The sequence below is a fragment of the Ostrea edulis genome, chromosome 3 (genome assembly GCF_947568905.1).
Source record: "Ostrea edulis chromosome 3, xbOstEdul1.1, whole genome shotgun sequence".
Classification (NCBI taxonomy): Eukaryota; Metazoa; Mollusca; class Bivalvia; order Ostreida; family Ostreidae; genus Ostrea; species Ostrea edulis.
In genome coordinates this window covers 88234782-88250410 of record NC_079166.1, presented here as the reverse complement: position 1 = coordinate 88250410, position 15629 = coordinate 88234782, and the positions used below count along the sequence as shown (strand labels likewise).

The window sequence follows — 15629 nt, the reverse complement described above, 5'->3', positions numbered from 1 at the left end:
CCACCTCTTACACAGAAAAATAACACAGTATCTCCACCTCTCACACAGAAACACATCACAGTATCTCCACCTCTCACACAGAAACACAGTATCTCCACCTCTCACACAGAAACACAGTATCTCCACCTCTCACACAGAAACACATCACAGTATCTCCACCTCTCACACAGAAACATAACACAGTATATCCACCTCTCACACAGAAACACATCACAGTATCTCCACCTCTCACACAGAAACACATCACAGTATCTCCACCTCTCACACAGAAACATAACACAGTATCTCCACCTCTCACACAGAAACACATCACAGTATCTCCACCTCTCACACAGAAACACATCACAGTATCTCCACCTCTCACACAGAAACACATCACAGTATCTCCACCTCTCACACAGAAACACATCACAGTATCTCCACCTCTCACACAGAAACACATCACAGTATCTCCACCTCTCACACAGAAACACAGTATCTCCACCTCTCACACAGAAACACAGTATCTCCACCTCTCACACAGAAACACATCACAGTATCTCCACCTCTCACACAGAAACACATCACAGTATCTCCACCTCTCACACAGAAACACATCACAGTATCTCCACCTCTCATACAGAAACACATCACAGTATCTCCATCTCTCACACAGAAACACAGTATCTCTATCTCTCACACAGAAACATTACACAGTATCTCCACCTCTCATCCACAAATACATCACAAGGATGTCTGATGTGTGTTTTAAGCATTTTATCAATAAAATATATACATATTCATTACTGTACAGCGTATGTATAAAAAAAACATGCTGAAACAAAGATGCTGGATAAAGACATCACTATAACAGAGCAGTAGGGGGCTAATCTCCTCAGTCCCCTGACAGTCTTTTTAAGGTTGTCTGATATTGACAATGAGTTCCATTTTGTCTGTCACATTGAGCACTTTTGATAGAGACGTGGCTCAGAACTGGAAATTGAGGGCCCCACAGCCTGTGATTTTGATGTCCTTTCTCGGTCTATCGTTCATAGTTTCCTGTTCTTCCATTTTCCTCAGGGTCTGAGTCCCTTCAATCACCTGTCTGTAAAGTCCAATAGACAGTGATATGTTAGATGATATATTGCCTACATTACAGTGAAAACTACAAGAAAAAGGGAGAAGGTAAAGAGATACCAAAAAAGTTGACTTATATTCGTCTACTGTTTAAGGCTCCTCTCCACCTGCATTTTCCAAACTTACGACCAGATATTCACAGTAATAAATACACCTAGTACATGATATATGCCCCGCCCCTTTCCTTCAAGATTTCGAAGGCAATCCAGTAAATCACAGTTACAGTTATATTTCCATTCATGCTTTAAAAGAAAGTCGGCCATTATAACAATGTAGTATACCTCCTTAAATGATGTATTGCTGAATCATCTAAGTGCTTTTGCCAATCATTGTAATTTGTCCAAATAAGTACATGCATTTTTATTTTGACAGTATAATCCTTTATACATCCTTGTGTGTTTTAAATTTGTTTTTGAGGTTTATTAATTGTTAAACATGGCATATATCTGTGAAACAGTCACCAACGGTAAAATCATATTGACCAAATTTCCTATGGCCATCGACTTATTTACAATGAAGTCCATTTTGTCAGTTTCATGGGGGTGAGGCTAAGTTGTACTCACCCAAAGGCCACGTATTTGGTGTCCATCCATTTGGTGGGCTGCAGGGTGATGTAGAACTGGGAGCCGTTTGTGTGGCGCCCCTTATTGGCCATCCCCACCATACCACGGCGCGAGTGGGACACAGCAAAGTTTTCATCTGTAAAGAGAGTGCACTGAACCGTGTAAAACACAGAAATAGGGAAGTTTTCATCTGTAAAGAGTGTGCACTGAGTCATGTAAAATCAAAAATATCTTAAGTACACAATGACAAAAAAGAAAATGATATACATGTAATGATAATAATAATACCACAAAATTACAATAAGAAGAAATGCTTAGAAACATACATGTATATACCCACCATGTGGCAATATTGAAAAGAATCAACTTTTCATTAAAAATGTTTGTAATGATTGTGAAAAATATGGGTTTTTCTACAAGTGAGGGGTAACCTAATACCAAGTTTGATCTCTCAAGATACTGAGCAGAGATTTCCAAATAAGTCATTTGAGTCATGACCTTTGACCTTGTGACTTTAAAACTGATGGAAGTCTTCTACTCTCTAGGTATTACATGTACCAGCATACCAAGTTTGATGTATGTTTGTCAAGTAAAGTATATACTCAAAATATTGAGCAGACAATATCTTCCCATGTCCAGAGTAGATTGATCCTTGACCTTTGACCTCAAAATCAATACGGATCATATATTCTTTAAGGGAAACCACTATTAAATACAAGTTTGATGTCTGTCAAGTTCTTAAGATGTAATGAGCCGCGGCAACACTTGGTCTACCAACTGATACAAACCAATATAAACCCCAGGGATGAATAAAAAACCATCAGAATTTTGCTTGAGATTGTAAAACTGATACAAAATGCAATATGAATGCCACTGAAAGGTATTTTGTTTAGATCCAATAAAAGTGCATCATTGCTATCCTAACAACAATAAAACTTAAGTATATCTTATCAAGTACATTATCTACTAAAGGAAGTAGTTAAACAAAATATGAAGAGAATGCTTGCTGGATATGAGGATCATTTATACAGTTTGTGAACTGCCCTTTATCTTTCCAGAAATAAAATTAAAATGACATCAACATCGACAACAAATTGAAAAGTAATCATAAGCGGAAAGTCATTTTCCTCCCTCTTCCTCTTAAGCAGCACCCCTATAGCAGTCCAAAGAAGGGCAGATAACTGCTGTACATAACTTGGTGGATTTAATTAAATAATTTATTTATTTAATGAGGATTGCAAACAGTCCTAGGGCTAGGAATATGCTCTCCTCAATATACATGTATATACAAAAGATAGAAAAGAGCATACAACACAATACACCTAATATACACCCAACGGTCAAAAGTATTTCTGCACTGCTAATTTTCACTTCATTATAACTTTCATATTTTAAGAACTTCACCAAAATTTGACAAATAATGTTATCACACCGACAATTAACTGAAGGATGGAAAATCTCGATCATGTATAACACTTCTTGGTATTGCTTGGTGGATGTTACAGTGAGATGTTTTTGACTGATATTCAAACACTAGCTTAGGGAGTCTGGATCCACTGCACGGAACAACTGGCCTGCCTATGATTACTGAGTGTACATCACAGCACCCCATGAGGAGCTATCCCTATCTCACAGTGTTGTTTAATGTCTTCAGTAAGTGTTATAAACAAGGAAGTCTATCTACACTTCCTTGTCATAAAACAGGAACTTAAAAACATCTGGCACTAAGGTGCAAGTTTTCATTAATGAATTGGACTATTTTATCAATGGTAGAATTCAAGAGCACTAGAAAATGTTACCTTCAAACACATATCCAAATATCGATTCCCCGCCATTTCCTCTTCCGTGATAGATGTCTGAAAATAGAAGTGAGAAAAAGACTTCAGACCCTGAGCTGTTGCTGTATCTCTCATGTCAGGATATTCATATGTCGTCTTACTGCAGAGATATTACACAGTACACATACATATCTTCTTATCTCCTATCTGTTTTCACTGTCTTTGATTTGATCACATATTACAGACTTTTCGCTTCAAACCACACTCACTCTGCTTGGAGCCTGAATGGCATCTGAGGAGCCAGATATTTTGACACTACACATTGAGACTGGCAATTTTATCTATTTTTCCTCTTGGATTCACTTGTTTTTACACATTTTGACAACTCCATCAACCAGACAACCACCCCCTTGTATTTACATACATGATTTTAGTTATGTTGACAAATCCATCAACCACCCCCTTGTATTTACATATACATAATTCTACACAGATTGACAATTCCAACAACCACCCCCTTGTATTGACATATACATGTTTTTACACAGATGACAATTTCACAACCACCCCGGGCCTTTTATTTACATATATATGTTTTTACACATTTTGACAATTCCATCACCCCCCCCCCCCCCCTTGTATTTACATTATACATGTTTCTAGACAGATTGACAATTCCAACAACCACCCCCTTGTATCTATACATAAACATGTTTTTACACATATAACATTTTATACTAACTTCACATTTTTACACAGATTAACGATTTGACCTACCACCCCCTTGGATCCACCCATTCCTGACAATTCTGTGGAAGGTTGTATTAAGGTAGTGCAGTGTGTAATCGGTCTCCTCTGTTTTTCCCTTCTCTCCTGTACACAGAGATTTGAAGTTCTCGCACGTCCTCGGAACAATGTCAGAAAATAACTACAATATAGGATGAATTCGTTAGCCTGATGAAAAATTACTACAATAGGATGAATTTGTTAGCCTGATGAAAAATTACTATAATAGGATGAATTCGTTAGCCTGATGAAAAATTACTATAATAGGATGAATTCGTTAGCCTGATGAAAAATTACTATAATAGGATGAATTCGTTAGCATGATTAAAACTTAAGTAGACATCAGTTCCATGGTTGTTGTTTTTTTTTGTTGTTTTTTTTTTTATTTCACCTTTAAGTGAAATTCAGAAAAAGTTGTGTCAAACAACGTTTAATTATTTTCATCTGCTGCTTGCCACATGATAATGGTTTTTCTGGATTTATATGTCACGTTTAGGAACAAACACATGTGCATAAGTTACGTGGGCAATTTCATGATGGAAGAATAAGACAAATAGCATCACAATTTAAGCCATTCCATTCATATTCATCAGGATTAACGGTGATTGGCAGTGAAAGGTCAGTATGGATTGTGTATGGGTGCGAGTTTCCTGTGGTGTGATTGGATGGTGGTTGCGAGTTATCTTGTGAGTTGTTTTACTGGTTTTTGTGCTATATCAGCAAGATTCGTGCTAATTCCAGACTAAACCAGACAACAGTGCTGCCCGTGAAACAGGACTAACTGAAACGTGTGAAAGATAGAATGAGAGAGTACTCATCATGTCTGTTAAGCAAAGGTTTCTCAAGATATTGAGTGGACAATTCCTTCCTATGTCCAGAGTAGATTGATCTTTGACCTCAAAGTTAATAGGGGTGGTCATCTACTTTATAGGGGAAATCAGTAGAAGAAGTCTGATGTCTGTCAAGTATAAGGAGTTTTTAAGATGCTGATCCGAAAACACTTGATTGTCCAACAGGTGCAAAGGAATATATCCCCTTCTCCGGGGGGGGGGGGGGGGGGGGGGGGGTATATGTGTATGAAAATGTTACCTCAATGACTAGTCTGCCAGCAGGCTCATCACCAATGGAGACATCCATATAAACATAGTCATGCTGAAAATACAAGAAAGGCAAATACTGTAACAATTGTAGAAGAAAGGCAGATACTGTAACAATTGTAGAAGAAAGGCTGATACTGTAACAATTGTAGAAGAAAGGCAAATACTGTAACAATTGTACAAGAAAGGCAGATACTGTAACAATACGCCGGTTTCGAGATACGCCCGAGTTATTTCCCTTTGGAGAACTCTCGTACATAGTAAGGCGCGAAAGAATTTGTTTACTCCCGGGAGTGGGACAGATATTCATCACAGTGTAAGTGAATGTACTCAGTAAGTTTCTCATACGCTCTTTGATAACCCGAATTCGACTGATACACAAACTAAGTAAGTGATAAGTATTTAGCGAGTAATTAAATACATAGAATTCTTATCCTATCACGTTATTTCGCTGGTCACAAGTACCATATCCAAGATATTTCTTGCAAATATGACATTGTTTGTATGTTTCCTCTTTGGTAAAACATTTCTTTCGATAGTATTTAGTATTTCCCACATTTACATATTTAAAGAGAAGCCGCTTTTAATACATTTCATCGTCTTCCTCGTTGGGTGCATATCCACTCTGTCCCACTTAGGCATTCAAAGTTCCACTAAATGCATCTCCTATACAGAAGAGTTCGTATCTCGAAACTGGCGTATTGTAGAAGATGAATACTGGGTTTTACTTCCATATGATGAAGACAGTTACAATCAAATGAAACTCAAATACCGGCTCTGTCAGATTCAGAGGACCGTCGTCTGCCATTTTGGCTTGTTTACGTCGTTACGGTAAAGTCAATATTGAACGCTCATACTCGGAATGTTTCGGGCGCATACAATTTACGCAATACAAAGTTAGCGTTCAATAAATTCTCAGGATATTGAACGCTAACATTCTCTAGATTTTACGCAGATTTTATAATAGACTATTTATTAGCTATATAATAATATACAATTATTGCATGATAGTGAGGGAGATAGGAAGATTTGTTCACCCAAAAAAATCATATTCCCGGAGGGCAAAGAACATAAATAAGAATGGAATTAACTGTAATTACATTTTTGGAGCTGAGATGTGTGAGATAGGCCTCCTCCATTAAAGTTTCGTACAGAGGAAGGGGACGGAACTCTTCAAAGTTAAAATTGTCTTCAGCCCAGATCACGAAATCGTCTGGTCCGCCACCACCGATGAGCATTCCATTACTGAAACAGATGGCCTTCTCCTGAAAAGTCCAGGTCTCTCCCCGTAGTTCCTACAGAAAATGAAAAGTGAATTCACATCATCTTGTGTGCAACATAGATCTAGGTCTTAGTCTAACTTTGTATTGTTATTTGTTTCCAAAACAAAAGGTACAGCACAGTTTATCAATACAATAACTGGGTTTTTAAAGAGCATAAAAAGCAATATGAAATTCCAGGAGTCGGCAGTTTTATCACTGCCGACTCCCGTGATGAAATTAATAATATATCAGTTTCATCACTGCCGACTCCCGTGATGAAATTAATAATATATCAGTTTCATCACTGCCGACTCCCGTGATGAAATTAATAATATATCAGTTTCATCACTGCCGACTCCCGTGATGAAATTAATAATATATCAGTTTTATCACTGCCGACTCCCGTGATGAAATTAATAATATATCAGCAGGGTCCCAACTTCGACTGAATACCTTAGGGGCCAAGTGGGCCCCTGAATAAGAAATACTGTTAGCCCACATGAAATTTCAGTAGCCCACACATATCATGAAATTGAATACCATGGTTTCTTTACAAGAAAAAAGAAATATCAGGTCACGTTGCAATTTATTTAAAAAATAAAATGTCAATATTCAAATAATTCTTTCGAATACTTCTCTCTCATTTCCACTCTCAATCCGTCAACCTAGCAAAAATATCAGAGTTCATGGACTTTATTATCTTCGCGGCGTCTGACTTTAACACACGTTTCTTCCGACTTTTTATGTGATTTCAAAATTTCTCAGCTTTACGATGCTGTCAAGTTTATAACTAGGGCAAACTGTCACAATGATTGGACCTTTCGTGTCATGTTTTGTACACACATCACGTCATCCCCTTTTCGTCGTCATCGAACCATATTCTCCCCTTCTTTCCACTTTGGTAAAAGTAGACGTTTTCTTTTCGTTTGAAGTAACCCTAGCGTTGTTCAACTTCTGGTTTAAGTACATTTTGGAAGATTTGATACCACAGGAATGTCTCGCCAAGTGGCAAAACCTCAACCAGAAATTGAACTTCAATTATAATAGGACTCGGATCGGTCGGAAAGAAAAATGTTGATCGGACAATTACGGTCGCCAAGTGGGCGATGAGAACGGAAATTTTGGGTGCCCACAAGCAAAGTTTAGTCGCCAATGCGAGTGGGCGAGCGGTAATTTGGAACCCTGATATCAGGTGTATAATGGATAAACTAACACAAACACATTTAAACAATAGAACAGCTAAATGTTTAATTTGGATTAAATACCAGCCTGGGAGATCTTACATTCTGATATAATACAGCATCTGTAAGGAAAAAACAAAGTCAAAATAACCATGTTTTTATACTCACTTTCATTTTAGCTTCAATGAATAGATCCCATTCAAATTCCAGCATTCCGTTGACAACTGCCTCTTTGAAAACATCTGGACTCTTTTTTGCAAGATCCTTTAAAAAATGACAAGGAAAAACAAACTTAAAAGCCAATAGTGATCCCGCGCAGAGCAAATTCGAAATATAAACAGTGCATTTGGTAACTGGATTTAAAGTTGTTGGGTGTTTTTTTTTACCACCCGAATCTATATATCTGATTTGAATTATGAATAATGATACCTCTGCACAAAATCTAGCCCTTTGGAAGTTGACGTCGTTCAGCAATCCATAAATTTCCAGCTTTTGTACCTGTTTCCCCGACATGATGGTTTTATGTTTGCCTTGGAAACCTTTGTTTTCTTCCGGTGTGTTTAAAATTCCCTGAATATCGAGCCCGATCCTGCAGATCTCTATATAGTGCAAATTTCTAGTGCGTGGCGGGGCGGGAACCTACCACAATATTCTTGCAGGAATTATTTCTTGAAAGTTTTAAAATACAATTTCTGAAAGTTTCAACTTTATTCAAATGGTTTAACAGCAAGAATTCTACAGAAAAGCGATTAGAGAAGCCATACTTATTTTTCATGTACAATATTTTAAAATCAGGTGGTCTACTCTTATGTACGTTTTATATCATGGAAAACGTTGCATGGAGAGAAAATTCATATTACAACTACTGAATCTTGGTATCAGCCTCAGGCTAAAAGTGTTTAAAACAGTGTGTCCAAAGTGAAATTGTGTCAGATGAATGCACAGTAATATCAATATAATGAATGACGACTTGAACCATTAAACATCAAAAATATTAGGGCCGCAGCAGTATCTTTTTTTAGTTTGTTATAACAAATTAATGATTTGTTATAACTGATTAGTAATTTGTTATAACAAATTACTAATCTGTTATAACAAATTACTAATTTGTTATAACAAATTACTAATCTGGTATATAACAAATTGCTAATCTGTTAGGCCTATAACAAATTATCAATTTATTGTTTCAATAATTTTCCTGGTTGCATATCTAAGCTATACATGTATGTAAATCTATTCGTATAATATTTAGCTTTTTCAGATTAGCTTAGACTCAGGCCATCGTGAATCAGTCCCTTTAAGGCCCATGAATCTCCTGTTTTGCTTTATTGCCACTTTAGTTATACCGTAAATAATTGTAAATTAAAAAGCCTTCAAGTACATGGTGCTAGATCTGATATTGAGCACCTAACTTTCAGTTTGCAGGAAACCCATTTTGAAAATGTATGCATGTTCTTGATTGAAAAGTTTTTATACCGGTGGTATTTCATATTTTTTCTTTAAGAATATTTATGAATAAATATACCTCTCCTTCCCAGAAAGGGGATACATGTACATGTATATTGTTTTATAGTGTGAATTTTTCTTCTTCCGCTTCTCATACTAAGTTTGTCCGGGCCATAGGTGTTTTTGTCTTTTGACATAGACCTTTGATATGTGGAGACCATGGAGAGAAAATTCACGATTGTCTATCATGATGTCTTGTCGTTGATATTGATAATCTGTTATAACAATTAGTAATTTGTTATAACAGATTATTAATCTGTTATAACAAATTATCAATCTGTTATAACAAATTATTAATTTGTTATAACAAACTAAAAAATAAAAAAAATAAAGATACTGCTGCGGCCCCAATATGCTTACGTACTTTCTAACTTTCAAATTTTCATCAATAACAGCACCCAGTTCCATTTTCTAGGAGCTTAGGATCAAAGCTACATGATAAAAGTGTAGAATGTCTTACCTTCATGCATTTTTACATTAAAGGTTTTTGGGGTGAATTTTCATGCATTTCTACTGCATTATCCACCCTCGTAAAGTATTCAAATTTACACTCCGAATTTTGCCGTGCACATGCACAACATGATACATACATGTAAAACGACTGACCTGTTTAAAAGATGCGCCTTAATTATTTTTTATTTATATTTTTAAAAACAGGTAAAAGTAGGTAGAAGTAGCTACTTTACGTAGGTTTAAATACTTAGGTAGCTATTAATAGCTACGTAGGTAGAACTAGTCTTTGGACTGGACCTGATAACAGTTGACTAACCAGGAGGACAGACCCTCTCCTAGAGTAAATAAGTTGTTTAACATGTCTAGTTTAATCATCATGAAGATAAATGTTAACAGAACCAGTACTTACTGTCAGCTCTGGATATGAAGGTCTAAAATGTCTGTCAAATCAGCTCCAAAGTAAACCTGTCAACCTGGATAGAAACTCTCAAGATTATAACTGAATAATACTCAGTCCATAACCAACGAAATAACAAGACGTGAACTCTCTCACTCACCAATTACATAAAGTAAATATGGGAGTAGGTCTGGGAATTTGACATGAATAATAAAATATGCTTTTAATTTCATACGTACCAATCATATTCATTAGAATATTATAATATATATATACATGTTGAAACACTGATATATTCTTCTCATCCTCTGAAAAATGACGTCCTCGTCATTCTTCGAGAATAATTTACAAGTATTCACAAAAGCATATGTACATGTAGAATGAAATACAGTTTTCTGTCACACAATTCACCATAACGGACACATCAAACCTTCTTTATAATCTCAAAAAGAGTCTTTAAAATTTCAGATCTCTATCCCGGTTACTGTCTGTTCAGGCAACACAATGTGATAACGTTGTGTTCTTCTCGAAATCTCCAATACGACTGCTTCCCCCTCTGTGTTTAATTGGGTCTCCACATTTGAGTATCACTGCCCCCCCCCCCCCCCCTTTCTTTTGTCTCGTTCTTGGTTTTGGCTTTCGAATTGGTGAAGCCGATTTATCTGGTATTGGATCCATCTTCGGCTGGAAATCTGAAACATGTACATTGGTAACAGCACGTTTCTTTCTGTGCAGAATTCTTACTCTTCCAACACCATCTGTACCTTGTAAACAGGGATGTCTTGATTGGGCTGACTATATGGGTCTTCTTCCCACTTGTCCGACAATTTGTGGCGTCCGTCAAAAGCTACCACTTTGACTAGTACTCTGTCGCCTGCTTCTACCACAACTCCTCTAGACTTGAGATCATAATTGTCTTTTTGTCGTTCCTGTGATTTGCCTGTAGTCTCTGATGCTAACTGGTAGGATTTCCTCATGCAGTCGCTCCTTCTGGTTGTCTATATACTTGGTAAGAGATCTTGATTTTTCGTTCTGTCTATCTAATCCAGTAATCCGAATTCTATGTCTATTTGTAAGTTGGGTTCCCGTCGGAACATAAGGTGATAAAATGAACATTTTGCAGTTGTGTATACAATGAGTGTTACCGTATAGCGGGTTTTTTCCACGGGTCTAAAATTTGGCAAATGCTGGTTCAAAGGTATGCTAATAATTTTTGTGGAATAAATTTTGGCGGACAAGGAAGAATTATATCGAACCGCAAAAATAAGCCAAATTTATCACTCCGCGGAAAAAACGGGCTATACGGTAGGTAAGATTTCCAATCCGCTGTTCTTGATTGTTTTAAAGATCCCAATTATAATCGAATTAAAATTAGATCCTATGATCCGCTCATCTACTATCGCTACCTATGTGTAGCGATAGTAGATGAGCGGATCATAGGATCTAATTTTAATTAGGTTGTAAAGATCCTTGCATGTTTATCCATCCCCATATTGGGCGCCAAATATGGCAGGGCTGCAGATTTGTAAGGTAGAAATAACCAACTCCTGGCTTAGGGTTCACAATACAGTAATTTATTTCGTGATAAAAATATAACAGCCCTAAAAGACAAAATAGTAACAATGAATATCGGCGCAATTTACAATCAATAGATAGTATACATTTCAACCTTTTTAAAGAGTCATCTCCCTTAACTTTACAGCTGCATTACAAACAATGTATCACATGTTCTAAATATAGCTTAAGGTAATGTATATTGTGATTACCTATATGGGGCAAGGCCCGACACTGCAACAAGCTTTCTCTCCTACAGATTGAGATGACGTCCCAATGTAACAAATGGAGAGAGAGAGAGAGAGAGAGAGAGAGAGAGAGAGAGAGAGAGAGAGAATTTTACAAAGGGTGTGTAAATGCCTAGAGTTCAACAGGGGAGTGTATGAATTTCTGGCTTGCCGAGGATTTTAATCCCTTGATTAATGAATTAAACTAAACTTAGAAAAGATTAAAGAAAAGAATAGAAATCAAACGTTCTATATATAACACACTAATATCAATAATCAAGTGTTGTTTTTCTGAAGTAATAGTACAGTGATGTGCCAATAGTGATAATTTAAATTTAGCCCCCCCCCCCCCCCCCCCCCCCCGGCGGGTACTGGTATTACGGTACATTGTTTTTGACGGGATGTATCATGGACAACCGTGGTTAGCCGTTCGATACGATTACCTTACTGTAAAATGCATTTTTTCAAACGTATTTTTCAGTAAATATTTTTCTCCCCCACAAATATCAATATGTCACAAACTTTTTAATTGTTTTTATTAGAGTAAGATTAAGAAAATTAATTTTTTAATTAAGGATCTTAAAATTAATCACACATGGGATTTTCTACAGTCAGATAATAAGATAGTGTTACATATGTAACTACATATATATCCAGTCAATAAGGTAGTATTCACTCTATATATATATATATATATATATATATATATATATATATATATATATTAAAAGAAATAGAATAAACAGTACACAAAGTTAAAAATTTAACGCAAACGCTTTCATTTTATAATCCTCAGGCGTTACATTTTAAAATCATATTATAAAAAATATATCATAAAAAGATTATAAAATGAAAGCGCTTGCGTTAAATTTTTAACTTTGTGTACTGTTTATTCTATTTCTTTTAATATTTTATACCGGACACTGTGATTTTTTTTAAAAACACAATTTGGATATATATAAATAAATATATATATATATATATATATACAGTTATTGTGGTAGTATTACCTATACAGAGCTAGTTAATAAGGTAGTATTCACTATATAGCCAGTTAATATGGTATTGTTATATCTATATAGCCATTTTTCATGGTAATATCGACTACGTATATCAGTTAATTTATAGTATTATTACCTCTAAAGCCATTTATCATGGTAGTATTAACTATAAAGCCAGTTATTTGGTACCCTAGTATTAACCATACAGTACATAGCAATAGTGTTAACTTTAACATATTCCCCAGGGGCCTCTGTGGCCGAGTGGTTAGAGCATCGCGCTCAAATTCACACAGCCCCTCACCTCTATCGGCGCGAGTTTGAATCCCGCTCGCGCCGGTAAGTCAGAAAGTTTCCCAGTTTACTTTCTGAAGGTCGGTGGTACATTGTATCTGGGTTCTCTCTTCCATCAATAATAACTGAAAAATTGTTGAGTGTGGCGGAAAATAGCAACCAATCAACGATGTCTAAACTGTAGAAAATCCATTTTACGATTTATTGTAAGATCCTTTAAAGATTATTTTCTTTAAACTTACTTTGATAAACATAAATAGCTAGTTAATATAACAACATTAACTAAAATAGTACATGTAAGTGTTCCGACATTACCCAACCCTAACACTTCTTTGAGCAGGGTACACAACACTGACTTTCGCTGGATCGTACGCTAACGTTTTAGCTCACCTGAGCTGAAAGTTCAAGTGAGTTTTTCTGATCGCCTGTTGTCCGTCTGTAAAATTTTCACATTTTCGACTTCCTTCTCCAGAACCACTGGGACAATTTCAACCAAACTTGGTAAAAAGCACCCTTGGGTGAAGGGCTTTCAAGTTCAATCAAATGAAGGGTCATACCTCCCATCAAAGGGAGATAATCCACAAAAAAAAAATAATGAAAAAATAAGGTGGGTCATTTAGAATTCTTCTCAAGAAGCCCTGGGCCAGAAGAGCTGATATTTACCTGAAAGATAGTGCAGATTCAAGTTTGTTAAAATCATGGTCCTCGGGGGTAGGGTGGTAGTCACAACAGGGTCAAAGAAGTTTACATTTACAAGAAAGCTTCCTGACAGTGCAGATTCAAGTTTGTTCAGATCATGGCCCTTGGGGGTAGGTTGGGGCTACAATAGGGCTAAAAGTTTTACATGTGAATATATATAGGGGGAATCTTTCTCAGGTGAGTAATGTGACCCATGAGCCTCTTTGTGTGTATGTGTGTGTGTGTGTGTGTGCGTGTTTTTTTTTTTTCCCTATGAAGATAAAACTCGTGCAACGTCTAAGACATCAGGGGAGAGGGTACAGGGAAACGTCACGCTCTCGTGCATTTCCCTTAGAGGATATATTCGGTCCTTCCTTATAAATAACCCCTCATTTCCACAGAAATTAATGCTTAAGGGAACTTTGTAAGAGGAATGCACGGATCCAGAAGATTTTTTCAAGAGGTTGTCCACCAGTTTTATATTATCCAACAGCAGGGGGGGGGGGGGGGGGGGGGGGGGGGGGGGGGGGGGGGGGGCTGAGTATCTAGTAATGCACCGTATGAGATAATGTTACCAATTCATGTAATCCCACCCCCCACCCCCAATAGTCCTGGTTGCGGGCCTGTATACACCTAAGAATTCTGTGAATTTCGCGTCTTTAAGGGTATGTTTAATGCGAAATTAATTTACGCAGCTCGTATCAGTACAAGCCATTCATGTGAAACACTGAAAATTTATTAAAGTTCTAAAAATAATCAATCTTAAATTTTATTCAGAAGACAGAAACTATAAATATCTATACATCAGAAACCGGCTCACATCAAAGAGAAGGAGAGAGGTTTACGACACTTTAATGTGTGAGAAGGTGTTTTATCAAACACAGCTGAATGATATTGACAACTGGCTTTTTAATTTACTACAGTAAGTTTGTCGGGCGTTTAGACGTACAATACAATTCGGATATAAACATATATGGATTTTACTGTAGTCATCCTGTCGGGCGTTCAGACGTACAATACAATATTCTGACATAAACATGTGAATTTTTTAAATAAATTAGTTTGAATTACAAACAATACTGATCTATGGAGAGGAGGGGGCGGGGAATGACCTCATACTGTTGTCGATGTGTTTGGGACCCCCTCCCCCGTTATAACACCCCCGCGGACATTAATTCTCGTATTTGATCCAAGCAATGTTTAAAGATGTAAAACATGTATGTATATCTAAGAAAAACCACGGAATTATCATAAAGGGCTGTTCGTACGAGCACCTGTCGTTATCTGTTTTTCATACAATTAAACAACATTGGTATCCAAGGCCATAATAGAAATCTTTGATCCCTAAATTTTCAGACTGGGTATAGGTAGGTTTTTTCCCCCTTTCATTTGGATGTGTATTCTAAATGTTACATTCTGCATCTCAGTCTCCATCAACAATTCCAAGCAACATATGTAGACTGCGTGTATTGAACAAAACATACCATGTCGATATGAATACCAAAATTTACAATATATATATACATGTATATACAATCGTTTGTAGAGGCTGACACCTATACATGGAAAATCCTATACTCCATTCTGATACGGGAAATTAAATTTCGAAGTACCTCTACAACAACCCATGTTTGTTTTTATAATTAAAGCACAGGTGCCCCTTCTTGAGACTAAGTCCAGCCTTATTGGTGTAATCTATAAAACTTTTTCACAAGAAATGAATGCGCTACATGTCTGTG

The 15629-nt window shown here is 36.6% G+C and overlaps 1 protein-coding gene across 2 annotated transcripts in view; it reads right to left on the bottom strand.

Moving 5' to 3' along the window:
- Window positions 1-739: 739 nt before the first annotated feature.
- LOC125674750 (uncharacterized) overlaps window positions 740-15629 on the bottom strand; it is a 17968-nt gene continuing 3078 nt past the window's right edge. Inside the window, exons 1-8 of one of the 2 annotated variants that reach the window (XM_048912021.2) lie at window positions 8213-8357; window positions 7952-8047; window positions 6441-6635; window positions 5333-5395; window positions 4235-4385; window positions 3479-3535; window positions 1680-1815; window positions 740-1084 (exon numbers count right to left, since the gene is read on the bottom strand). In XM_048912021.2, the coding sequence (XP_048767978.1) occupies window positions 967-1084; window positions 1680-1815; window positions 3479-3535; window positions 4235-4385; window positions 5333-5395; window positions 6441-6635; window positions 7952-8047; window positions 8213-8296 (900 nt within the window). In that variant the 5' untranslated portion in view covers window positions 8297-8357 and the 3' untranslated portion in view covers window positions 740-966. Of the gene's footprint in view, window positions 1085-1679; window positions 1816-3478; window positions 3536-4234; window positions 4386-5332; window positions 5396-6440; window positions 6636-7951; window positions 8048-8212; window positions 8358-15629 lie in introns of those variants that run through there. The other variant, XM_048912023.2, reaches the window with a different exon arrangement.